This window comes from Gossypium arboreum, chromosome 3, assembly GCF_025698485.1.
Source record: "Gossypium arboreum isolate Shixiya-1 chromosome 3, ASM2569848v2, whole genome shotgun sequence".
NCBI classification, from domain to species: domain Eukaryota; kingdom Viridiplantae; phylum Streptophyta; class Magnoliopsida; order Malvales; family Malvaceae; genus Gossypium; species Gossypium arboreum.
The window spans coordinates 136,717,146-136,741,365 of record NC_069072.1 but is presented as its reverse complement, the minus strand read 5'-3'; the positions used below and the strand labels follow the sequence as shown (position 1 = coordinate 136,741,365).

General features: G+C 33.1%; 1 protein-coding gene and 1 long non-coding RNA gene across 3 annotated transcripts; one reads left to right on the top strand and one right to left on the bottom strand.

Annotated features, from left to right (window-relative positions):
* The first annotated feature begins 1,101 nt into the window (after nucleotides 1-1,101).
* On the top strand, nucleotides 1,102-7,548 carry LOC128290666 (uncharacterized). 2 transcript variants are annotated; one of them, XR_008280453.1, is made up of 3 exons: nucleotides 1,102-1,260; nucleotides 2,178-2,326; nucleotides 7,298-7,548. It is a non-coding gene; the product is annotated as an uncharacterized LOC128290666 (long non-coding RNA). The 2 variants fall into 2 exon arrangements; XR_008280452.1 differs by lacking the exon at nucleotides 7,298-7,548 and having other exon boundaries at nucleotides 2,178-2,351.
* Nucleotides 7,549-20,820: 13,272 nt separating this feature from the next.
* LOC108475348 (U-box domain-containing protein 9-like) lies at nucleotides 20,821-23,089 on the bottom strand. Its single transcript, XM_017777310.2, has 2 exons — nucleotides 22,473-23,089; nucleotides 20,821-21,949 (listed from the first exon to the last, which is right to left on the bottom strand). The coding sequence occupies exons 1-2, from the start codon at nucleotides 22,737-22,739 to the stop codon at nucleotides 20,948-20,950; spliced, it is 1,269 nt and encodes a 422-aa protein (XP_017632799.1). The 5' UTR covers nucleotides 22,740-23,089; the 3' UTR covers nucleotides 20,821-20,947.
* Nucleotides 23,090-24,220: the final 1,131 nt, after the last annotated feature.

Here is a 24,220-nt window from a genome sequence, read left to right as displayed (position 1 = left end):
AGTCGGTTACGCGCGAGGAAGGTATTAGCACCCTCGCGACGCCCAAAATTGGTATCTTATAAACAAGTGTTGTCTTAATTTTCAAAATTGCAAGTTCAAAGTAACATTGAATCGTGATCCGATCAAAACACGAGAAATTTCAAGTTTCGTTTTCTTTTGAGAAGGATATACCGTTTTAACACGAGTCGATTGATATTCACCCAACATAGTGATGAAATAGATGATGTAGTGGGCCAAATATGCCGGGCCCGTTACAAACAAACCATAAAGCGTAAAATAAATAAAACTATCACAGTCCATTAAATGTTCAAAATCCAATTACATGACCCAAATTTAAAGCCTAAAACCTAATACAACCCAATAGCCCAAAATCCTAAATGATTTAACCTAATACCCTAAACGGCCCAAAGGTTAAGCCCGATTTTGGCAAATCCTAGGGCAGAGGGGTCCTCGCGCCGCAACCAGCAACCCCAGCAACTCCAGGCCTCTGTACGCCCTAGCCTCCTAACGCCACGCCCACGCCCCGCGCCAGCACAGCTTCCTTACGCCCTAGTCTCCAGCAACCACGCCAACACAGCCCCGTACGCCTCACGCCAAGGGCCAACGCACGTGTAACGCCCCAATTTTTGGGAATTCTGTGAATGTTGGCATAGGTTTAATTATGTTTGTGGGCCTCTAGAAGGCCCAAGCTTAAGATAGAACCCGGTAATTTTAGTTAATTTTTGTTCCATAAGAAAAAGGGAGTGAAATTATGAAATAGGACTTATGTGAAAATGTTTGAAAATGCTATAGGCTAAATTGAAGTGGCCAAATAAATAGGAGTGCAAAATAGGAGGATTTGCATGACAAACCTCCCATTTTACATGAAGTGGCCAGCCATCATGTTGTTGTAGACAAAATGTACACTTGATATCCATAATTTATGGTACAAATTGATACAAATTGATAATAGGTTAGGTAAATGTTCAATGATAATAGGTTAGGTAAATGTTCCATGATAATGGGTTAGGTAAATGTTTCATGATAATGGGTTAGGTAAATATTTCATGATAATGGGTTAGGTAAATGTTTCATGATAAGAATTACATGTCTTTTGTATTAAAGAATTAAATGGATGAAATATGAAGTTTTATTAAAAGAAAAAGGGGTGAAAAGAACAAAGTTTTGTCCATCTTTGTTCATCATAGCTGAAAGTTAGAGAAGAGAAAGGAGAGGAGAAAGCTCTTGAGTATTCGGTCATTAAGAGGAGGAAAATTGAAGGTAAGTTCTTGGTACCTTGCTTTTATTTTGAGGTTCATGAGTTCTTCTTGATTCTACCTTAACTCTTGAAGTATATTTTGATTTTTGGTTGTGTTGTGAGCATTTGGTCATGAATTAAAATGAAGGAAATGGTTGTTGTTTCATGTTCTTTTGATGAAAAATGGAAGATATGTGAAGTTGAGCCAAACAAATGAGCATGCATGTGCCTTAGATGCTAAAGGGAAATCGGCTAACATGTTGTGCTTTAAAATGATGAAATGGAGATTATGCTTAAGTAAAAATCATAGATATGTGATGATTGATTGGTGATATACATGTTTAAATAACATGCATGCAAGATAGGTGTATGAAAGAGTGATTTGGTAATAAATCTGCTTGGGACAGCAGCAGTAATGTGACTTTGGAAAATCACCATAAATTGTGGGAGATGAATTAGAAGCTGAATAAATTATGTAATTAAAGCTTATTGAGTCTAATTTCTAATGAAATAAACAAGAACATATTTTGAATTCTGTACAATGAGAAATTTGATTCGTAATGAAGGGTGGTCAGATTAGTCAAACAGTGAAACATGGGAAACTTTGAGAAAAATCTGGTATTGATTGGATAAACCAAAAATTCTGAAAATTTTATGGATAGAAGATATATGAGTCTATTTTCAGGGAAAATTAACGGAACTTGATTTGGAGTTTCGTAGCTCCAGTTATAAATGATTTAGTGACTGTTGCTCAGGAAGACAGCTTGCAGTGAAATTATGATTATGTGGTAAACATTGACAAAAATTTGTTAATGAGTTACTTATTGATTTTTTATAAGCTTACTATAATCTGTAGGTGTGGTTGGCCGAATATTATAAGGGGTTAATACGTAGTTCGTATTTGAATAGTTAGATTAATGTGTTAGTAATTTAATTGTAGGCCGTTCGTGTGTGGATCTCGTCAGCATATCGTCGCAAACAGATGTGTAACTAACACCCTCTTTCTTAGTCTAGATCGGAAAAATCCGAAAAGCCGAAATGCCGAAAACTGGTATTTTGTAGATTTGCGAGTGTGCGAATGCTCGTGAGGTAAATCGATTAATGTTTTTGGTAAGCTGCAATGTTTGGACTGCAAAGTGCATGATTTCTATGCCCTCGATATTTTTGGCCTTAGAATGGAATTTTTTTTTTTACGTTTTTGACGTGGCATGCTGGATTTGGCCATAACTTCTGGGCCGGGTTTGGGGTGTTACAGCACGTCCGTACTCTACCTGCAAAAAGGACAAACCACACGACAGCAAACACAAACAAAATAGCAGAACAGCAATTAAAAAAGGGGTTTTTCATTTATTTTTTCTTTTCTCTTTTCTTCGGCTATAAAAAGCCAAGCTTTTGATCCTTGTAAAGCTGACGCTGAGAGAGAACACGAACACAACACAAAAACGAAATATCAACGCATATTGTATGAATACAGAGACAATAGAAAGCAATCGAAAAACGGAGAAGGTGATTCCCCTTCTCTTTTCAACTCCTTTTCTCTACTGATTTCATTCGGTTTTTTCATTGTTGTATACGAAAAAGGAGGGGGCAATAAAGAAAGGGACTTACCAGTAGTTCGAGTGGCTTCGGATTGGTGCAACGGCAGAGGCGTTGAGCGCCGATAAACGCTATAATCGGCCATGACCGAAGTGCCATGACCGTTCCCCTCTCTCCCTCTTCTCCCTTTCGTCTGCCCATTTTTAGTCTGTTAAAGCATTTAGGTATTAGGTTTTTTTTTCTTTCTTTTTTATTAATTGACAACGAAACGGTGCCGTTTGGAGGAGGGGGATCCGCGTGTCAGCCCGATTCAAGACCCGGATCCGCGCTTCTTTGCCTCAAATGGAGATTTTGCGAAATAGGCCCCTCCCCTTTTCGCGCTGCGTGCAAATTAGCTCACATTCCACAGTTCTTTTTCTTTTAAATTTTCCCCCTAATTTGCGCACGTTCGCAACGTGGTCCGGGCTTCAGCACTGAGTTTTAGGGTCTGGACTATTTCCATGTTCAGTCCCTAGGCATTCGTGCATGTTACACGCCGGTCCCTTTTGTATTTTGTTAGTTGATCTTGTTTATACTTTGTCCCTATCACTCTAATTCTCTTTTAATTAAGTCCCTCCTCTCCATTTATTCATTTTATGGCTTATTATCAATCCTTTTTTGACGTATTCAATTGTTTTTAACCTTGTTTACTTACTGTTCTTTATATATTTTAATGATTTGATTTCGTTTTTCTTTAATCCCTTTTATAATGTTTTTCACATCCGCTACTGTATATACATACACTTTATATTAAAGTTGTTTTTATTTCATATATATATGTATTAACCCCATGTATTTTGATGTATATTTTGCTATGACAATATGTTTTATATACATGCTCCATGTAAATTATTTTTATACTTAATATACATTATTAAACCTACGTATTATCATTTTTATATGAATTTACATGTATTCACTTTTAAATTTATGTATATATATACACTTGTTGCTTTAATAGATTTTTTTATTTTAAAATACCTTTTCTTCGTGATTTACCAAACATTTTCTTTATGTATATATGAAATAATTTTAGAAACCCTTTCAATTAAAATTATTATTATATTTTCTAATGTTTTTATATTACATTGCGTTTGTATTTTATATAACCTATCATTTAAATGTTTTAATATAGGCGTACATTTATAAACTATTTTTGAAAATTTTATATATATCTTATTGTTAATCTCATGTTCTTTTTATAATAAACTTGCATGTATATATGTTTTATAAATCTATTTTGTGCTTCTTTATCATTCGTTTGCATCATATTTTATCTAAATTATCATATATATTGTCAACTTTTAAATAAATTCATGTTTAAAACATTTTACATGCAATTTGATTCAAATTTTCATTCTATAATATATGTTCCAAAAAATCATGTAGCTATCTATGGCTTTCATGCAAATTTGTCAACATAAATATAGGTCCATTTATTCGTTATTATTTTAGAATCATTTTATAGCGCATTGGTTTCTAATTGCTATATTATTTTTATATCTTGTATTGGTTATTCTATATCATAAGTTGTATATTATTGTGGCATGATATAGTATGTATCGTTTTGCTTTGTTATATTATCATCTTTGTCCTGGTATGATTATTATTCTCCACACATTATTGCCATCGGATTACGCTTTTAGGTTAGCTATTTTTAATTATTAGTTTGTTAGTTGATCGTATCTCACATGCGCCTATTATCCCATCTCATCGTTTTCATTTGGTTTTTCGAAATGTGGTTTCATAGAATCTAATTTCTACGATTAATGTCATGTTATTTCAAATCGAATTAATATGTTTCTAAGTATTCATCCAAAAATTCTTCAAAACAAAGATGAAATTTGATGTTCAGCGATTCGCGGAATCATGCCCTAACGTGTTGGGTTGCAATTTCGTATTTGCTCAAAATAATCGAATTTCCCTTCGAAATTTCATTCATATCTTTTAAAAATCCCTTAAATGAAGATGAGATTTGATGTTTGGCAATTCGCGGAATAGTGCCCTAACGTGTTGGGTTGCAATTTCGCATTTGTTCAAGATAATCGAATATCACTTTAAAATTTTGCTCGTGTCTTTTAAAATCTTTAAAACGAAGGCGATATGTGATATTTGGCAATTCGCGGGATCGTGCCTTAACGTGTTGGGTAGCAATTTCCCGATTGTTTAAAATAATCAAATATCCCTTCAAAATTTCACTCGGCTCTTCTAAAAATCCTTTAAAACGAAGGCAATACTCGGTGTTTGACGATTCGAGAATCATGCCCTATCGTGCTGGGTTGTGATTTCTCGTTTAGTCAAAACAATCGAATGTTCCTTTAGGTTTTCACTCGCTTTTAGAAAACATTCTTAAAAACGAAGACGATGTTCAATGTTTGGCTATTTGAGAATCGTGCCCTATCGTGCTGGGTTGCGCTTTTTCATTTGTCCAAAATAGTCGAATATCTCCTCGAAATTTCACACGTATTTTATAAGGTAAGGCAATGGTCAATGTTTGGAAATTCGAGGAATCATACCCTACTGTGCTGGGTTTCGATTTTTCGTTGGACTAAATAGTTGAGCATCCTTTTGTGATTTTCAAATTATAAATCTTCGGTCATCGAAACAAGAAGATTTTTGACAATCAACTCGGGTCACTCGAACGTTATTAGAAAAGAATCACATTTCCAAAACATTTTTATCTTAGACCAAAGGACAGTATTTAGTCAATTTGGTACCAATTTTGGGCGTAGTGAGGGTGCTAATCCTTCCTCATACGTAACCGACTCCCGAACCCATTTTCTCATATTTTCGTAGACCAAAATCGTTATTCTAGTAAACCAAAACGTTTATTAAAATAACCAAATCCTTAGGTGACCCGATCACACCAAAAAAAAATATCGGTGGCGACTCCATATTTTCATTTTCCAAAAAGTCGATCCCCCCGTATTTTCATTAAATTTAAAATTTTAAAATATTTGAAAAAGGGATGGTTTCGACAGATGACATAGTGTTTAAATCGGTACGTTGCCTTGCTTATTGAAATAAATGAAAACACGAATAAATATTTTAAAATAATGAACAACGGGGTAATATATAAAAATATTTTACCATATTGATTTCTAATTTCCATCTTGTTTTGTATATCTTGTATTGGTTGTGTTGTTTAGGCTATATATATTATTGTTGTATATTATTTTCGTTTTGCATTGTATTTTAATTGTTCTCCATCCATGCTTGAAAATTTGACATCATTTTTTCTTAGATTAATTATATTTAATTGTTTGTTTTGTTAGTAGGTTAAATAAGGTTATATTATCTTCATTCGTCAAGTATTGTATTTTATTTGTGCATGTTATCCCATATTTATTATTTGTTTGGTAATTTTCGACTTTTTTTTTAAAATCAATTATTTTATTTTATGTCAAGTCAAATCAAGGTATTTTGAGCTAGTTTACAAATCATTTATTTAATTTTTTTAAAAAACAAGGCAATGTTCAATATTTGGAGATTCGGGAAATCGTGCCCTACCGTGCTGGGTTTCGATTTTTCGTTGAACTAAATATTTGGACAATCTTTTGTAATTTTTGACCTAAAAAGCTTTTGAAAATAAAAAATCAATCGTGTTCTCAAAAGTATAAAGATCATGTCCTATCGTGTTGGATGTGATGATTTATACCTTTGAAACGAGAAAGTTTTGACGATCAGCTTAAACCACTCAAATGTTTTAAAAGAAACCATATTTCAATTTTTTTGAAAAAAACCCTAGACATAAGGACATCACTTAATCAATCTGGTACCAGTTTTTGGGCATAGTGAGGGTGCTCACCCTTCCTCATACGTAACCGGCTCCCGAACCCATTTTTAAATTTACGTGGACCAAAATTGTTTTAAATGAAACAAAATGTTTTTTTAGGTGATCCAATCACACCTAAACAAAAAGATTGGTGGCGACTCCACATTTGGTTTTAAAAGTCGATCCCCATTTTTTTTAAAAAAAATGGTTTCGATAGATGGTAAATTACCCAAGTAAACCAAGATTCAGCATTTGTTGCGAATTCTCGTGTTTGCTTTCTGTTTAGCTCTTACGAGCTTCCGTTAACTCATATGAGTTTTAGTTAACCCTTTTGGGGTTTCAGTTTAGCTCTGATGAGCTTCAGTTAGCCTTCAGGCTTCTGTTTAACACTTATGTGCTTCAGCTAGACTTCAGGCTTTAGATCACGATGTATTAAAATTCGTAAGCCGTTCCTTGAACGGACAAGTTGACAAGTCGTAAATGTAACGTGTGGAAAAAGAAATGTAAGTAATGTTATCATTATTATTATTGAGCTTAATTAAGTAAAATTTTTTAAATGAGATCATGACTTACAGGATGAAAGTAACTTACTTGAAATGTCCATATGATTTGAATTTTGGAAAACTAATATTTGGTAAGATTTATAGTTAAAGCCGACGAACTTACTAAGCTATAGTCAGCTTACTTGTAATGTTTATTGCTATTTGTAGATTAACGGGAGGGTCAGAGGATCGGATCATCACGCTCAAGTCACACTATCTCGATTTTCCGGTAGATTTTGTTATAAATACTTTAAATGGTTTACATGGCATCTATAATAGCTTATATGACTATGTTTTGTATCAACTCATGAATATATTAGTTAAGTTAATATAAGTTGATATATGATATGAATGGAAATTAACTAAGATGTTTAAATACTACTTGAAAGTATGAATGGATATAATGTTAGATAAAATAAGGACTAGTGATATTGTTATGAAATGAATGTGATTTGGATGAAGATTGTATTTATTGAGTTGTTGTTTGTGTTGAATTGGTTGCAAATTTGAAATTGCAAGGAATGTTAGATGTTTCTAAAAGGGTTATATTGAGTTTTTTAAATAATAATAATAATAAAATAAATAAACAAAAAATAAAAAAGTAATTATATTACGAAAAATTTTCGCAGTACTTGAATAAGTCCCTATTCATTTATAATACGTGATTTAGGCCTCGAGGGTTCATAAAAGAGACTTAATGATTTAATTTTAATATGTTTGTTGTTTATTCATGAGTTGTTTGTAAATTAACCAATATGTTCGGTAAAGCCTTTTAATCCTATTTCGGCAACGGTTTGGAGTTAGGGAATGTTACACATTGGCTTTATATTCTATCAAACACGTGTTGGGCTTTAGGTTTGGGTGTAAAGGGTGGACCTATTGGCCCGGGTTTTAGTGCTGTCGGACATTTGTTTTTCTACTAGTCTATTTATCCTTTCATTACATGTAATAATATGATAAAAATGATAATTAAAATATAATAAAAAAATAACCCTGTACAATCAGAAATTAAGCTCTTATGTCATAATATTAATACTCTTGTTCTTAGGCCAAAAGATTATTGGCCGAATTAGTTTTACTTTTAGGAATAATGAATTTAGATATCCAAATTTATTATTATTATTTTAAAATTTTATTTACTAAAATTGACTATTTAATAGATTTAAGGTATTTAATAGATAATTTTTATTTTGGACTTAGATAAACAATACTTGAACTTAATGGAAATAATAAATGGTTTAAAATTTGAAATCAATTGTGCAAATTAAAATCAAATATAGATAATATGATAATTGCTAATTTAGCTAAAATTTAAACCATTAACTTTTTTCTGGGTGTGTGTTTGTGTAGGTTATAGTAATCGGGCAGAAGGACTAAAATTAACATTTCTATACTTTAAAAGGCATTACTATACTTTGGGGTGACTTGATCTCTTTAGGGATGAACCCTGCAAATGTTTATGACCATACTAAAGCATGATTGCTTTTAAGTGTGCAATAGCTAACAAGAATCGAGGAAACCCTATTGCTTCAACTTGGCACAGACGTTTTTTAGTAAGAGTTTCAGAGGTGGTATCTTCTTCAAATTTCAATGTTGATTGATCGAAAGAAATCGGAGAGTACATGGAAGAAACAACAATCAATAGATGATAGTGATAACGATGAGGAAACTTTTATGGAAAAAACCAAGAAGATGGGCAAAGTACCTGACAAGGCCACATGCAATTAATTCTAATGCATGGAAAGATGAAAGTGGGCTCTTTGACTGAGGTGAAATGATGGTTAATTACGTTGCATTCCACATAGGGAATTAGTGGGTGGAGATTCAATTGAGTCGGGTGGTTCGAATGTATTGGATGAGACTAAGAGGAGGATAGGGAATGGTCCGGGCCCTTATGAAAACCATTGCCCATTACTAGCCCTACTATGGAAAAGAAAAAGATCGGTCATTAGGATTTAACTATAGGCCCAGGGAGAGACTGCGAGCTTCTTATTGAGGTTTTGACCATACTAACTTGCATTTAGAAGATAACTACCCAATGAGAAGGATCATGCCATGGCTTCGGGTATTAATATTGTAATAGCCCAAATTTGACTGGGCTTAAATAAAACTCAAAAATAAAAAATAAAAAATAAATTTTTATTTTATTATAGTCCATTTACAGGCCTAACCACATTAACCCAAAGCCTAGCAGACTGGTCCTACACCTGACACCCTAAACTAACCCAATAACCCGTTACACCCATGACCCAGTTAAATTACCCAAAAACCTGTCTATACCCAGACCCAAAAACAAACGAGGCCTAAGTGGCCCAATTTGTTAACAGACAGCAGAGAGACCTAGGGTTTTAGAAACCCTAGGCGCCGCAAATGGAAGGCTCCAGAAGTTAACACTGCAATCAATGCGTCGGTTCGTCTTGCGCCATCAACACCGTGATTCCAGGCCGTGATTCCAGGTTTTGAATCATGCCGTGGTCTATGCCCAAGTCAACGCCGATGTTCGTTGTTGAATCTTTCTTGATACCTGCAAAAGAAGGAAAGAGCCACAGCAGCAAGCAAAGCAAATATGGAAAGATATAAAAAGATTTCTTTCCTAGTTTTTGTAATAACAGCAGTGGCTATAAAAGCCCGAATCAAACAATGTAAAGGGACAGGATTTTTGGAGAAATAAAAATATACCTACATATATTCATTCAGAGAAATCCAAACAGTTTCGACAAAGGTGATTTAATCGTGTATTTTGTTCTTTATTTTTGAACGCATGTATATATGAATTGTTTTAGCATAAACTAATAACGTTTAAAAGGTAAAGAGTTACTTGAGTTTCCGCCTTGAAAAGACGAGGGTTTTAACCCTCTGACCACCGTTCATGGTGGCACGTGAGGCGCGTGAAGCATGTGAGGCGGTGGCCGGCAATCGCCATCGGGGGTCAGGCCGAGGAGTAGGAGAGCATTCTGGGCTCTTCTCTTTCGTTTTTTTTAAAAAATGATTTAGAAATGAAATTTTTGCTGTTTTTTCTAGTTTATATAACTTTATTAAAACGGCGTCGTTTTGTTTAATTTAATAAGTATTAAAACGGCGTCGTTTCAACAGAGGATCCTCGCGTTGACCCGATTACCTGGAGAGGATCCGCGTGTTTTTTGAGGATTGGATTAATTACCCAATTGGTCCTTCCGCATCTTTATCCTTTAAAATTAGGTTTATTTTATCTTCTAATTTGGCTCAAATGTTTTGTTTTTATTTTAATTTGGTCCTTGAGCTCTTAAAAAAGGAAAGCACATAAACGACGTCGTTCTAAAAAAGGGATATTTTCTATTTTAGTCCCCTTCCTTGTGCGCACATTTTAATTTGACATTTTTTTTATCATTTTTTTTAAATTTTCATCTGTATTTTTATTTCTATTCTAATTTAATCCTTTCTAAATTTCATTTTCTTAAAAAACTTTATTTCTTTTAGATTATTATTATATATTTCAATATTTTGTATATATATATATTTATCTTAAACTTTTATATATATCGAATTATTTTAATAATATTGTTTCATTCATTATTTTTGTATATATTATTTATTTTATTCTAAATCTTTTATAAATATAAAATTGTTTTATTTTTCTCTATTATTACTTTTCATATATTATTTTATATATTATAAGTATTATTTTAAAACTTGTATGCTATTGTCATATATTATTAGGTATTATTTTATATTTTATATACGTATTATATGATATTTCAAAATATTTTTTTATAAAGTTTTGTTTCATTACTTATATATATATATTATTTAATTATACTTCATAAATTACTTTTTCTTTATCTATTTACAAAGCATTAATTATTCTTTTAAATCATTTCCTTATATCTATATTATCTTAATATCCACTTTTAAAAAATATATCGTATTTATTTGTTATTTAAACATTTTTCTTTTTAACTTACTTTGTATATTTTTCTAAAATAATTATTCACTTTATTTTATATTTTAAAATGTATTAAATCTTTTATATATATTGTTATATTTTATTAAATGCTAGTTTCATAATATTATTAAGTATTGTTTGTTTGATATATATATGTTTCGCATTATTATTATTATTATTTTTATATATTATCACATTTGTTTTGCATATGCATTTATATGTCTAATTGTATAGCATGTATCGTTTTTAAAATTAACTATTACTTTGTATGTTCATATATTTTGCTTATTTATCTTTAATATCTCATTATGTATACCTTAATATGTATATTGTTATGTAACTAAGATTTGTTATATTTAGGTATCTAGTATAAGACCTTTATATTATTGCAATCATATTATTTAAATGCATGTTTTAGCTACCTATTATTGTAATATGGTATCTTGTATGTTTCATTCTATAAAGGTAATATGCTCCATCATGCATCGGTTTTAAAAAGAGACTTCAAAGTTTTCAAAAATAAAAAGGCAATGCTTGGTGTTTGGAAGCTTCGAGAAAGGTAGTGCCCTAACTTATTGGGTTGCAAAGTTTCTCGTTGAGTTCGAATAATCAAGTACCCTTCTAAGTTTTAAAGGTTTTCTAAATGCGAGCAACTGTCTTGGAATTTCAAAGCAATATATCCTAACTTACTGGATATGGCGTTTTGTTGTTTCGAGATAGGGATTTCCAAAAAGGCTAACTTAGTGTCAATACTTTGATACGAGTGAACCCCAATTTTCAAAATCAAAATATTTTAAAGATGATTACATATTAAGATCTTTGAATTTTCGACATTAAAGAAACTTGGTAATTAATTAGGTACCAATTTTTGGGCGTTATGAGGGTGCTAACCCTTCCTTGTACGTAACTAGTTCCCGAACCTGTTTTCTGATTTCGTAGGCCAAAACTAATGATTTTAAAACAAAATGTTTTAAAGGTGATCCAATCGCACCCAAAAAGATTGGTGGCGACTCCTATTATCATTTTTAAAGTCGATTCCCATTTTCCAAAACTTGATTTAAAAATGGTTTCGATAAATATCTCTGAAGAAGTTGAGGAAACGATAGCTAATATTGAAGCTATTCTAGATTCCACTGAAGAATTTAATTAGAGTGCTCTAAATCTCCTAAGAACAACGAGGCACCATAATCGCAAAGTGTGCTCAGTGAATGAAACGGAAGATTTGATTATTCTCAAATTCATTTGAGAAAAAAAATGCAAGAAATAAGAAGAAGGATGTAAGGAAAGGTGTTGTGATCCAAACTTAGATTCTGTTGGGTTTATTCACACAGGAAGAAAAACAGAACCAAGTAATCCGGATGAAATATGAAGCTCTGTCTGAAAATAGAGCGATAAAGTAATAAACCCGGATAAAGTATGAAAGAAGCTTGAGTCTCAAAGACTTGAGACTTGCAAAGAGAAAACGACCACAAAATAGAAGCAAAGCAAAAATTTGAAGAAGAAATGAAATTCTTTTACTTTCCAGTTCATCCAGCAAAAGTATATATATTGATACAATAAAATATGACAGTTACCTAATGACTAACTGCTACAACTAATACATGACTTAAGTTAAGCTAAAATTACACATAAAAGGAAGCTGATATACTAGCTATTACATCACATTCAAATCTTCAACAAATCCTACTAACTTTAAAAGTCAAATTACAAAAGAACTAAATAAACAAAATGATTCTACTTCATTTGGTTCAGCTCCAATGCAGGTTTGCATGTTGCATTGCAGGCCAAAGCTTAACACTCCTCCTTGGACTGTATACAACATACTGCAATCTTTCTTCTCAAAGTTTACTCATAAACAATCCTTGTACCATTACAGCAAATGTCACTACAGTGAAAAACAGGCCTACCTTCCTAATAATGGTTGCTATTCCATTCAATTTCCCCTGCAATGGGGTCTCATCATTTCCTCTTTCACTAATTGTTTCCATTAACTTACCCCATCGTTTTCTCATCCCAAAAAATGTAACCATCTCAGATTCCTCCTCATCTTCTTGGGGACCCTTAACCTTATCAACATAAGGTCGCTTTTCAGCTTCAGAAAGGCTCTTCCATTTATCTCCACCAGCTTTGCCAACAGTAGCAACAGACTTGTTTTTAAGGTACTCCTTCTTGTATTGCTCACGGAACTCCTCCATGAAAACGAAGAAGGCGCTAGCAGGCCTTTTTGGCTTGTTTGGATCCTTAGCTGTCTTCCCCGATTTCTTTCCAGCTTTCGTGGTTGATTTCTTATTCACGGAGAGCTTAACGCTCTTGGCATCTGACTTGGATTTACCTCATTTCATGTTTGAATCCTGAATGGTGATTTTCTTTTTCTCCTTGTCCAAATCCTTGAATTGTAATGATTTGTGATAATCACTAGTCACCTTGACAAACAATACCAACAAGATAGTTGCGACAATCCTAAGTCCATCATGAGCTCCTCTTGGCCATCTTTCCATAGCTATTCCAACTATCAATGATACCAAAGCACACACACCAAGGATCATAAGAGTTATATCTTGAAAAACTTCCCAAACAAATACCAAAAACCCCTTAGCTTTAGTCTCAGCAAACTTATTGATTCCGTACACCTCTTGGCTTTTATTCAACAGACCGAAATTGGAACTTAACTTATCGGTGGTCGATGTGGAGAGCTTTTCAGCTTTACCATCCACTCCATCATGAATCTTTTGTTTCTTTACATCCTGCCCTTTCACAATGGATCCTAACTCATTGTGCCATAAACTAACTGTGTCAGTAGCACTAGAATAGACTTTCTTTTCAAACTGACTCATGTTCAACACAAAACATCTTTCAGTTATAGCCACTGTGACTAATTCTTGACCAAGTGGATCTTCAATAATGAAAAAGTTATTATTAAAAACCAGTGAATAATCCTTCTTAATTAGATGGCCAACACTAAGCAGGTTTTGGTCTAAGTCAAGCATAAAAAATACATCTGAGATCACTTTGTTACTTGAACAAGTGTTGATCACCATATTTCTCTTGCCTCTGGCTTCAATCAGGTTCTCATTGCCAATCCTGATCTTTGAGGCAAAGCTTCTATCGAGGTCCTTGAGCAGCTTTTCATCAGCTGCCATATGGTGTGTGCAGCCACTATCCACTAGCTAGTCTTTTTTGACTTTACTTGAAGCTACAAAGCATAAGGCAGTGAAGACATGTTCCTCTTGAGATTGAAAGTCCTCAGCAGCCTGAGCTTGCATTTGCTGCTGAGCTTGTGCCTTCCCTTTGCTCTTACACACCTTTTCAATATGGATAAACTGTTTGCAGCTTCTGCACTGGACGTCTGGCCTATACCAGTATACTTCACCCGGATGACTTACCTTTTTGCATTATGGGCATGGTGGTAGCTTGTTTTTGCCACATCTCTCCTTGTTTTCTCCTTTTTATCAAGCCAAGGTTTCTTTCCTTTCTGACTTGAACCTGAGCTTTATTTAACCTTTTCTTGGAAAGCTCTTTCAAGATGCTCTTCCTGCCTATTAGCCCTCCTTTGCTCAAGTGCATACAAGGAATTTACCAACTCAGACAATGAGATGGCTGATAAATTCCTCGAGTCTTCCAACGAAGAAATCTTTGACTCAAATTTCCCAGGGAGAGTTGTAATGACCTTTTCAACAACTCCGCTCTCACTGAAATCATCACCAAGGAGCCTAATGTTGTTGACTATGGTCATTATCCTATTAGAATACTGCTTGATGGTCTCTGACTTTTTCATCTTCAAGTTTTCAAAGTCTCTCCTAAGGTTGATTAGTTACTGCTGCCTTGTCTTGTCTGACCCCATAAACTCATCCTTTAGCTTCTCCCATGCTTGCTTTGGTGAGTCATGCCATTATCCAAGTGAAAATCACATCAAATACTCCATTTTGCAAGCAAGCCATTACTTTATGCTTCTTGGCACACTCTTCATTGTGTTGCCTCATCTGAGCAATGGTTGGATTAGCCCTCAATGGAGGTGGTTCAACATCATTCTCGATCACATTCAACAAATCTTATGCTTGAAGGTATGTCTTCATCTTAACTACCCAGATGTGGTAGTTCTCTCCAGCAAACACAAGTGGTGGTGGTGGTGTAAAGCTCATCCTTGCAGCAAACAAACAGACCAACAAGAAAACTGCTTCTGCTTCATTTCTCTCAAACACAAGTTACTCACAAACAGAACACAACTAAGGTCTTCAAAGATTTAGGCTCTTGATGCCATTTGTTGGGTTTTTTCACACAGGAAGAAAAATAGAACCAAGTAATCAGGATGAAATATGAAGCTCTGTTTGAAAATAGAGCAATAAAGTAATAAACCCGGATAAAGTATGAAAGAAGCTTGAACCTCAAAGACTTGAGACTTACAAAGAGAAAACAACCACAAAATAGAAGCAAAACAAAAATTTGAAGAAGAAATGAAATTCTCTTACTTTCCATTTCATCCAGCAAAAGTATATATGTTGATACAATAAAATATGACAGTTACCTAATGTCTAACTGCTACAATTAATACATGACTTAAGTTAAGCTAAAATTACATACAAAAGGAAGCTGATATACCAGCTATTACATCACATTCAAATCTTCAACAAATCCTACTAACTTTAAAAGTCAAATTACAAAAGAACTAAATAAACAAAATGATTTTGCTTCATTTGGTTTAGCTCCAATGTTGGTTTGCATGTTGCATTGCAGGCCAAAGCTTAACAGATTCTGCCAGAGTTGTGAAGGCCTCTTTTTCTGATTTGGATCTTTGAAATAGAAAGCAAATTATATTAGAAAAAGTAATGAAAGCATGGGAGCTAGGTAAATTTCTAGCCTTCGAGTTAGGGTGATGAAAGAGAGGTGATTAAGGAACTTATGGCTTTAGATGAGATACATTTACAGGAGTATTTGGTTTTTATATCAATATCTAGAGGGTGTGAGTGTCCTCATTTTGAGCACTTGGAGCATCTTGGGAATTATAATTGGTGGTAAACTTGATGGGATCGACATTGATATGGTGGCTTGTCTCTTTTGAATCTTTTGAGAGGTTTGATTTTCTTATTGAAGGAGGGATTGGTTGTGGCCCACATCAATACCCTCCGAATATGCTCCATAAGGACCTCCAGACAAGCAATTTTCCTTACAGAAGGGCCACTCACTATCCGTTACATAAATCTCAACTATCATGTTCTATTTGAGATAACTAGAGATACAACATAACATCACTTCATAAGTGTCAAAGGTAATATATTTTAGCCTTTTTTTTTAGAGATTTTTGAGTGATTAAGTGGTGTTAATTGTGAATTATATATTCATAATCCTTTAAATTCATATTTTGAAGCTTTATGGAGCACTTGAGAGTAATAGGAGCAAAAAACTAGTGAAAATCATAACATTAGAGCAGTTTGAAAGTTACACACGGTCAACTGTGTTCCACACGAGCATGTAACTCGCTATGCCCATATACGACACCAACGGGGATTTTCGATTTTTAGGTTTTTGACACTTTAAGAAGGCATATATAAAGAAATAAAAAAGGAGAAACATAGCTGTCTTGTTTTAGCATGAAAATTACCCAAGAAAACACCCTGAAAGTTGATTCTGAAGCAGTTCTCCATCAAGATTGAAGAGTCCAAGCTGATTTTTGGTGTTTCTTCTTGCAAGCATAAACTAATTTTCTAAATACCTAGTGGAGATGAACCCTATGATTAATTAAATTATTTGATTTCCAGTTTTATGCAATACAATCTTAGTTTTTTTGTTTTCGACTATGAATTTTGAATTGTTCTTGGGTTATTATTTGTAGGGTTTTAATCTATGTTTGGTGTGCATGAGTTTGAGGTTGAATAGACTTGTCTTGGTAGTAGATCTTCGTAGTTGAATGGATTTGTATGCAATTTTAGAAATAGGACGACATAAATCTATCGGATTAAAGCCAAATCTAATAGGGAACACATAGAACGAATTAATGCTACAATATGGACTCTTACCTGGGTGTTGCTTAATCAATCGGTTGATATTTGATTATTTTCGTGTTTTATTTGTTTGACATATTCATCAGTTAATTTTAGTTTTAATTAATCCTTCAAATTATTTGGTTTGATAATGACAAGACAATAATTACTAGTAATTGCAGTCCTTGAGGGAACCATACTTATGCTCACCATAACTATATTATTAATTGATAGGTACACTTGCCTTAGTAGATTTATTAGTTAATTTAGTGTGTAGTAGCCCAAATTTGACCGGGTTTTAAAACCCAAAAGCAAAATAATAAATAAATAAATATTTATTTATTAAAGTCCATTCAAAAATAAACAGTCCAGGTTACAAAACCAAATAAAATAACCAGCCCAATAGACCCTAAACTAACCCAATACCCTTTAGCTCAAACCCTTTTGGCCCAAATACTTCAGGCCCGTTATACCCAAACAGACCGGTTACTACCTAGCAGGCCTAAAACTATCCCTTAACCCGTTTACACCCTTAACCCATTACAGTTACAACCTCAACCCAAATACACCCGAAGCCCAAACCTAAATCAGACCCAAATAGCAGAGGCCCAAAACTTAAGTTACCAGCTAGGGTTTCCAACCCTAGCTCTTTCTCCTCGCGCCTCAAATGGAAGATTCCAGAAGCCATCTCAACGGACGCGTCTGCTCATCTCTCATGTCGTTCCAGTGACCCCCCATCAGCGCCGTGACTCTGCCTCCAAAATCAATGTGCGAATCGACGCCATCCCTCGTCACCACCATATTTCTCGCAAGTGCCTGCAAAAGAAAAGAAAACACAACAGATACGAAAAAACAAAAAAGGAAACTAAAATAAAAAGATTTCAACAGATCACAATCAAAGATGTGGTGGATACAGCAGACAAGAAATGGAAAGAAATCTTCGATTTCTTTCCTAGTTTATGTAATAGCAGTAGTGGCTATAAAAGCCCAAATCAAAACAGTGTAAAAGGACCCCTTTTTTTTGAAGAGAGAAATATATTTATACAGATTCGCTTAAGGAAATACCAACAGTCTCTCAAAAGGTGATTTAATCGCATATCTCGTGCTTTATTTTGAACATATATGAACTGTTCTAGCATGTACGAGTAAGGATCTAAGGGAAAAGAGATTACCTGTGGAAGGATGAGGGTTTTTAAGCCTTCAGACCACCGTGTACGACAGCGCGTGAGGCGCGTGTGCAAGCACTGCGCCGTGGCCGGAGGCCGGAGCTGGGGACCTCTCTCTTCCCCTCTGCAGAGCATTTCAGGACCTTTTTTTTAAGACCGGTGTTAAAATGATTTTTGAGCTGCAAAATTGGCTTATATAGCCTCCTTGAAACGACATCGTTTCTGCTTAACTTAATAAGCTCAAAACGGTGTCGTATTAAGCCATAAGATCCGCGCGTTGACCCGATTACCTGGGGAGGATCCGCGTGATTTTTTAGAATTGGGTTAATTACCCAATCGATCCTACCACCTCTTTTAATTTATAATTACGTGTTATTGTATTTTTTAATTTGGCCCTAATATTTTACAATTGTTTCAATTTAGTCCCAACGGTTATTCAATTACATTATGGGAAACGTCGCCGTTTTGGGAATAGCGCAATTTCCCAATGAGTCCCTTTTGTTTTACGCGCGTTTTAATTAAGGCCTTAATTCAGTTTTATTTCTTTTAAATTCGCCCCGTAATTTTGTTGAACTTTAAATTTAACCCTATATTTATTTTTATTATTCTATATATATTTTTTATATATTATTTTTTTTACCCTACTTTTATATTATACATTATAAGATTATTTTATTATATATATTATTATTTATTATATATTATTTTTCACAAATTATTATTATTATTTTACATCATTATTTTTATATTATTATTATATTTTACTTGTATTATATATTTATTAATTATTTATATATATTATTCTTACATATATATTTTCGTTATTTTGAATTATATCTATTATATTTCTTATTTCCTATATATTTAAATTATATTTTATTATATAAAATTTATTGTATTTTTATTTTTATTCTATATTACTTATTTTTTTATATGTCATATATATCATATATTATCTATTATATTATTTATGTTTATATTATTCATTATATTATTTAAAATTTTAAAATTTGTAAATAAAATTATATTTTAACTCATATTATACACATATTAAATTATTAATTATTTATTTATTATGCATTATTTTAAAATGATATTTTTATATTATGTGTTATTTTATAAATTCTTTTACATACTTTTATTTTATATATTTTTAAACCCAATATATTTTATATATAATTATTATTCTTTTATAAATATTTTGTTATTATGTTTTATATATTGTATAGCAAATACTATTTTAAGATTATTATTAAATATTATGTCTTTATTTGTATTATATGTATATTTTGTTAAGAATAACTCATTTCATTTTTTATACATATATTGCATATATCATGTGTTATATGTTATTTTATATTTATTATTTGATATTACATTTCATGAACATGTACGTTGATATTGTATTATTCTTTTGTATATCATGCATTATTTAATTATTACTTTGTATGTTTGTACGTTTTGTTTATTCATTCTCAAGACATGCTATATATATATCTTTGTATGCATATTGTTAATATTTGCTATATATATTATTTTTATATATATGTATCTAATGCACAATCTTTATATTATTGCCAGCATTTTGTTTAAATGCATGTATTATTTACCTACTACAATAATATGTTACTATGTATGATTTATAATACAATACGATTCCCCACGCATCATTTAAAAAAAAAAAACAAGGCTCCAAAGTTTTCAAAAAATATAAAGGCAATGCTTGGTGTTTGGAAATTTCAATAAAGTAGTGCCCTAACTTATTGGGTTGCGACTTTTCTCGTTGAGTTCGAATAATCAAGTACCCTTCTAAGTTTTTAAAGGTTTTTCAAAATGTGAGTAACCGTCTTGGAATTGCAAAGCGATATGTCCTAACTTACTGGATGTAGCGTTTTGTTGTTTCGAGATAGGGATTTTTAAAAAGCTAACTTAGTGTCAATACTTTGATACGAGTGAACTCCAATTTACAAAAATCAGAATATTTTAAAGAGGATTACATCTTAAAAATTTTAAATTTCCGACATTAAAGACATTTGATAATCAATTAGGTACCAATTTTTGGGCGTTACGAGCGTACTAACCCTTCCTCGTACGTAACCGGCTCCCGAACCCATCTTCTGATTTCGTAGACCAAAACTAGTGATTTTAAAACAAAATGTTTTAAAGGTGATCCAATCATACCTAAAAAAGATTGGTGACGACTCCTGTCTTTATTTTTTTAAAGTCGAACCCCATTTTCTAAAACTCGATTTTAAAATGGTCTCGACATAGTGGACATCACTACCTAAACATATGACATTGGGCCACTTACCTTTAACCCATCAATCACTCGACATGTGACACCTTGACACAAAAGACCACCAATATTTAAGGATGAGAATATAAGAAGAGACCTAAGAAAGCAACTACCCTCACTTCTCTCAACTAATCGTAGGGTTCCTTCTCCTTCTCCTCACAACTCTGACCACTCTATTTGATGGCCTTTTGCTTTGTCCTTAAATAGACTGAACTACCCGTCTCAACCATCTGCATGTGTATCCACAATTTCTAAACCATTTTTTCTTTATTTGTTTTTACAGATAAATATGGGATGGTTTATAAATGAATTTTAATTGTTCAACTTATAAGTCTTTGAATTTTCTAATTCAATTAATTATTTAAAAATTAATTAATTATCAATGTCATTACATATGCGTTTTTCAATACCTTGAACTAAATGATTATTAGTAGTTAAATAAAAAAGAATTTCAAATAGTCAAAAGAATTTCCTAATAGATATAGCTGGAAAAGCTTTATGTATTTTTGCAATGATGCTAATGGCTTTCCTTCTAGCCCTTGTAGTCCCTGTATCTGCAAGTTTCACTAGAGTATGCTTTTTGATCTCTTCTGCTCTGATCACCATCAGCAAAGTTAGATCTTTTGAACACACATTGTATAGGATTGCAACGCAATTTTCCTTGCTACATTCACAGCTACTATCTCTTATGATTCGAAGCAAGCATTGCAAGGTTATTGAATCCCCAAGTTCATCAATGGCCTCTCTATTTGTAGATAGCAATGCGAGAATGACCAACAACTCATCCACAAGTACACCTTCCTTGATCTTCTGCATGATCACCTCCACTGCTCCTGTTTCGACAAACTTTGTTCGATTCTCAGATACTTTACAAAGGCTGAATATTGCTAAGGCGACATCATTCATTTCTGATGGGTGCCCTTCATGTAATAGTTCGAGTAGAGGTGCAACGACACCTGAATTCCCGATTATGAACTTGTTGGAATCGAGTGCCGATAATCTTAATAGAGTGGCTGCAGCATTTCTTCTTGTTTTAATGGTTCCAAATTTCATGGACTCAGTAAGCAGAGGGATGACGACAGGGTTTTCTGATAGTTGTTTCTTATTGTTGGCATGAAGTGAAATGTTAAAAATTGTGGTGATCAAATCCTCCTGCAGATCCGGGTCTAGCTCAAACTTGGTTTTCGATAACGGACTCAGTAACCGAGGGATGTTGTTTGTAGACTCACAAAGAGCTGCCTTATATGATTTGGTTGTCTTTGTTAGTCTCCGAAGCTCTTTCGCAGCTTGCTTCTGATCAGAAACCAAGGACGACATCATTTCAAACAACGAGTTCAAGTACGACCGGTCTGCCTCAGTGCTCGTTTTTAAAACAATATCCCGATTGACTTCTTGTATCGATGGCGGGCATGTTAGGTTATGTTCTTTCGACTGCTTCTTCCTTTGTGGCCTATCGTAAGTCTGAAAATCGATAAGATATCGTTAGACCTCAAAAAACACCAAGAAAGATCTGATGAGCTTAGACCATACATGTTGGTTCTTAAACCTCAAGAAACCAGAAAATACCATAATCTTGATTCCTCACCAATCCAATCAATGAAGCCTATAATAATACAAATTTTTTTCTTTTAAATGTGAGGCTAAGTTTTTGACAATGATGTTTCTAAAACCAAAGAATTTAGCTCATTCATAGTGAAGGAAAATACTGAGAAAGTTGAGCCTGAAGTTGTTCAGGCCAATCAAAAGGACTTAGAGGTATATTAGGGGTGTTTGGCTCACTGAATATAAGATTATCTTTGATAATAAATTACCTTTGGCTTGGCTAGAATGTTGGGTATCAGTACAAAGTAATATTTGGAATCCAAACAAGGGGATATACTTTCAAAATCTTATTTTATCTCTGGAAATATAAGATTTTTGTAAGTAAATAATACATTTAGAAATACAAAAACAAAGTGAAACGATTCAAGCTTTGAAGTCTAACCTGGCTTGGGACCAAAACTACAATGTCACTCATGATTTCATCTAAAAGAGGCGACTTCAATTTCTCAACCACACTCGTATCGTCCATTGCAGGACCAACAGGTTTCTTCATCTTTATTTCTGCTAAACAAGACAATATTCTTATAGCTTCAATTGTAATCTCAAACCCATAATCCTCATCTTTTAGAATCTTCTTCACCACTTTCCCTAATTCCTTCTTTAACTCTATTTCTTCCCTTGTTTTTACTGACTCTTTTTTTCTATCCATTAAAAGAAAATGGCAGATTCTAATTAGGAATAGAAAGGAACGATATTTTGATACCCAATGAAGAGGAACAAAGATGAAATCTGTTTAAGAAGATAATGGAACAGAAAAAGGTTGAAAATGGCGTTTGATTCAATGGATTTTTTTATGTATTCTTTCCAGGATTCTAATTAGGGAGAGGGCAAAGAAAAGCAAAGGAAAATGGGAGACTATTTTCTTACTGTTAACTATGTAAAGCACCAATAAAAATTGATTGAGATTTTTTACGTACGTCTCAATTCATTTGATAAACTGAAAAATATCATTTGGAAGTAGCAAATATTGTAAGACATTTCAACTAGCCCAAGTTAAATTTCCATGTGGAAGTTTAGATACATTATTTTTTCTTCAAATAGTGTTAAAATTGAAGAATTCCACACGTTTTATCATCAAAATTTCCACCCATACTTTGTGCCCATCAATCCATCCCAAGCAGCAAAGAAACTTGCTATAATTTTGTCTTTTATAATGACTTGACTTAAACAAAGTGGTTTAACATTGTTTTCATGCATTAATGATGGGTTAAAAGACTAACATTTGCATGCAATGCCAAAGAGTAAGACTAAGTTTTTTTTTTTCTTAAAAAAGAAAGATGAATTATATAAATGCATAAAAAATTATTGACTTTATCTTTTTGTAAAACTTCTAAGATTTCCTTTAAGTGCCTCGTCAAAGATTGTAAGGTTGATTTCCAATTCAAGCTAAGTTTAGCAAGTCTATCTGCCACCAAGTTTTGCTTTCTCAGTATGTAATTGATCCTTCATTGTTCTTCAGCCCTCATGATATGTTGAGTCCTTCTAAGCACAGTAATCCTTGAATCCTCTAATCCTACATCGGTCAATGTTTGGACAATTTCAAGGTTGTCCATCTGAAATATGACCCTTCTGTATCCTTTATTAAGTAAAATAAAGATACCATCTAAGATACCTCAAACTTTGGCCTCAAACTGTGAACAGACACCTAAGTAGCAACTGAATCCCATAATCCAATTTCCATCCCTATCTCGTACCACGCCTCCTGTTGCAGCATAGCCAGTTTCTCTCACCAAAGCACCATCAGCGGATGAAGAGCGTAGCCTTGCTTGCTTTTAATAAGTTTAAAAGAATAATAACTAATATTCATTATGTTGTTCCATATCGGACATTCTTGTTCATGATGCCATATTGCCTAGTGTGGGTGAAAGACATAGGAGTGGGTGTTCGAGGGGAATCTGTTGACTCGGGGTTTAGGTTAATCTCTCTTTATGTTGGATTGTGTTTCTCGTTTTCTTATTAAATGAAGTGTTTATTCTCAAAATAATAATGATATTAAAATACATATATAAAAAATGTAACAGGGATATAATTGGATTTGTAAAATTATATAAATATTTTAATTATATAAAACATAAAATTTATTCAAATTAAATAAAAATTACATTTTAAAGTTAATATTTTTTGTTTTAT

Bases quoted from the DNA above. Each gene is read 5' to 3' on its own strand.
- LOC108475348 (XM_017777310.2), bottom strand. From the start codon at position 22,739: ATGGATAGAAAAAAAGAGTCAGTAAAAACAAGGGAAGAAATAGAGTTA. The intron at 21,950-22,472 runs GTTAGACTTCAA...ATCGATTTTCAG, and splicing joins TAGTTTTGGTCCCAAGCCAG to ACTTACGATAGGCCACAAAG.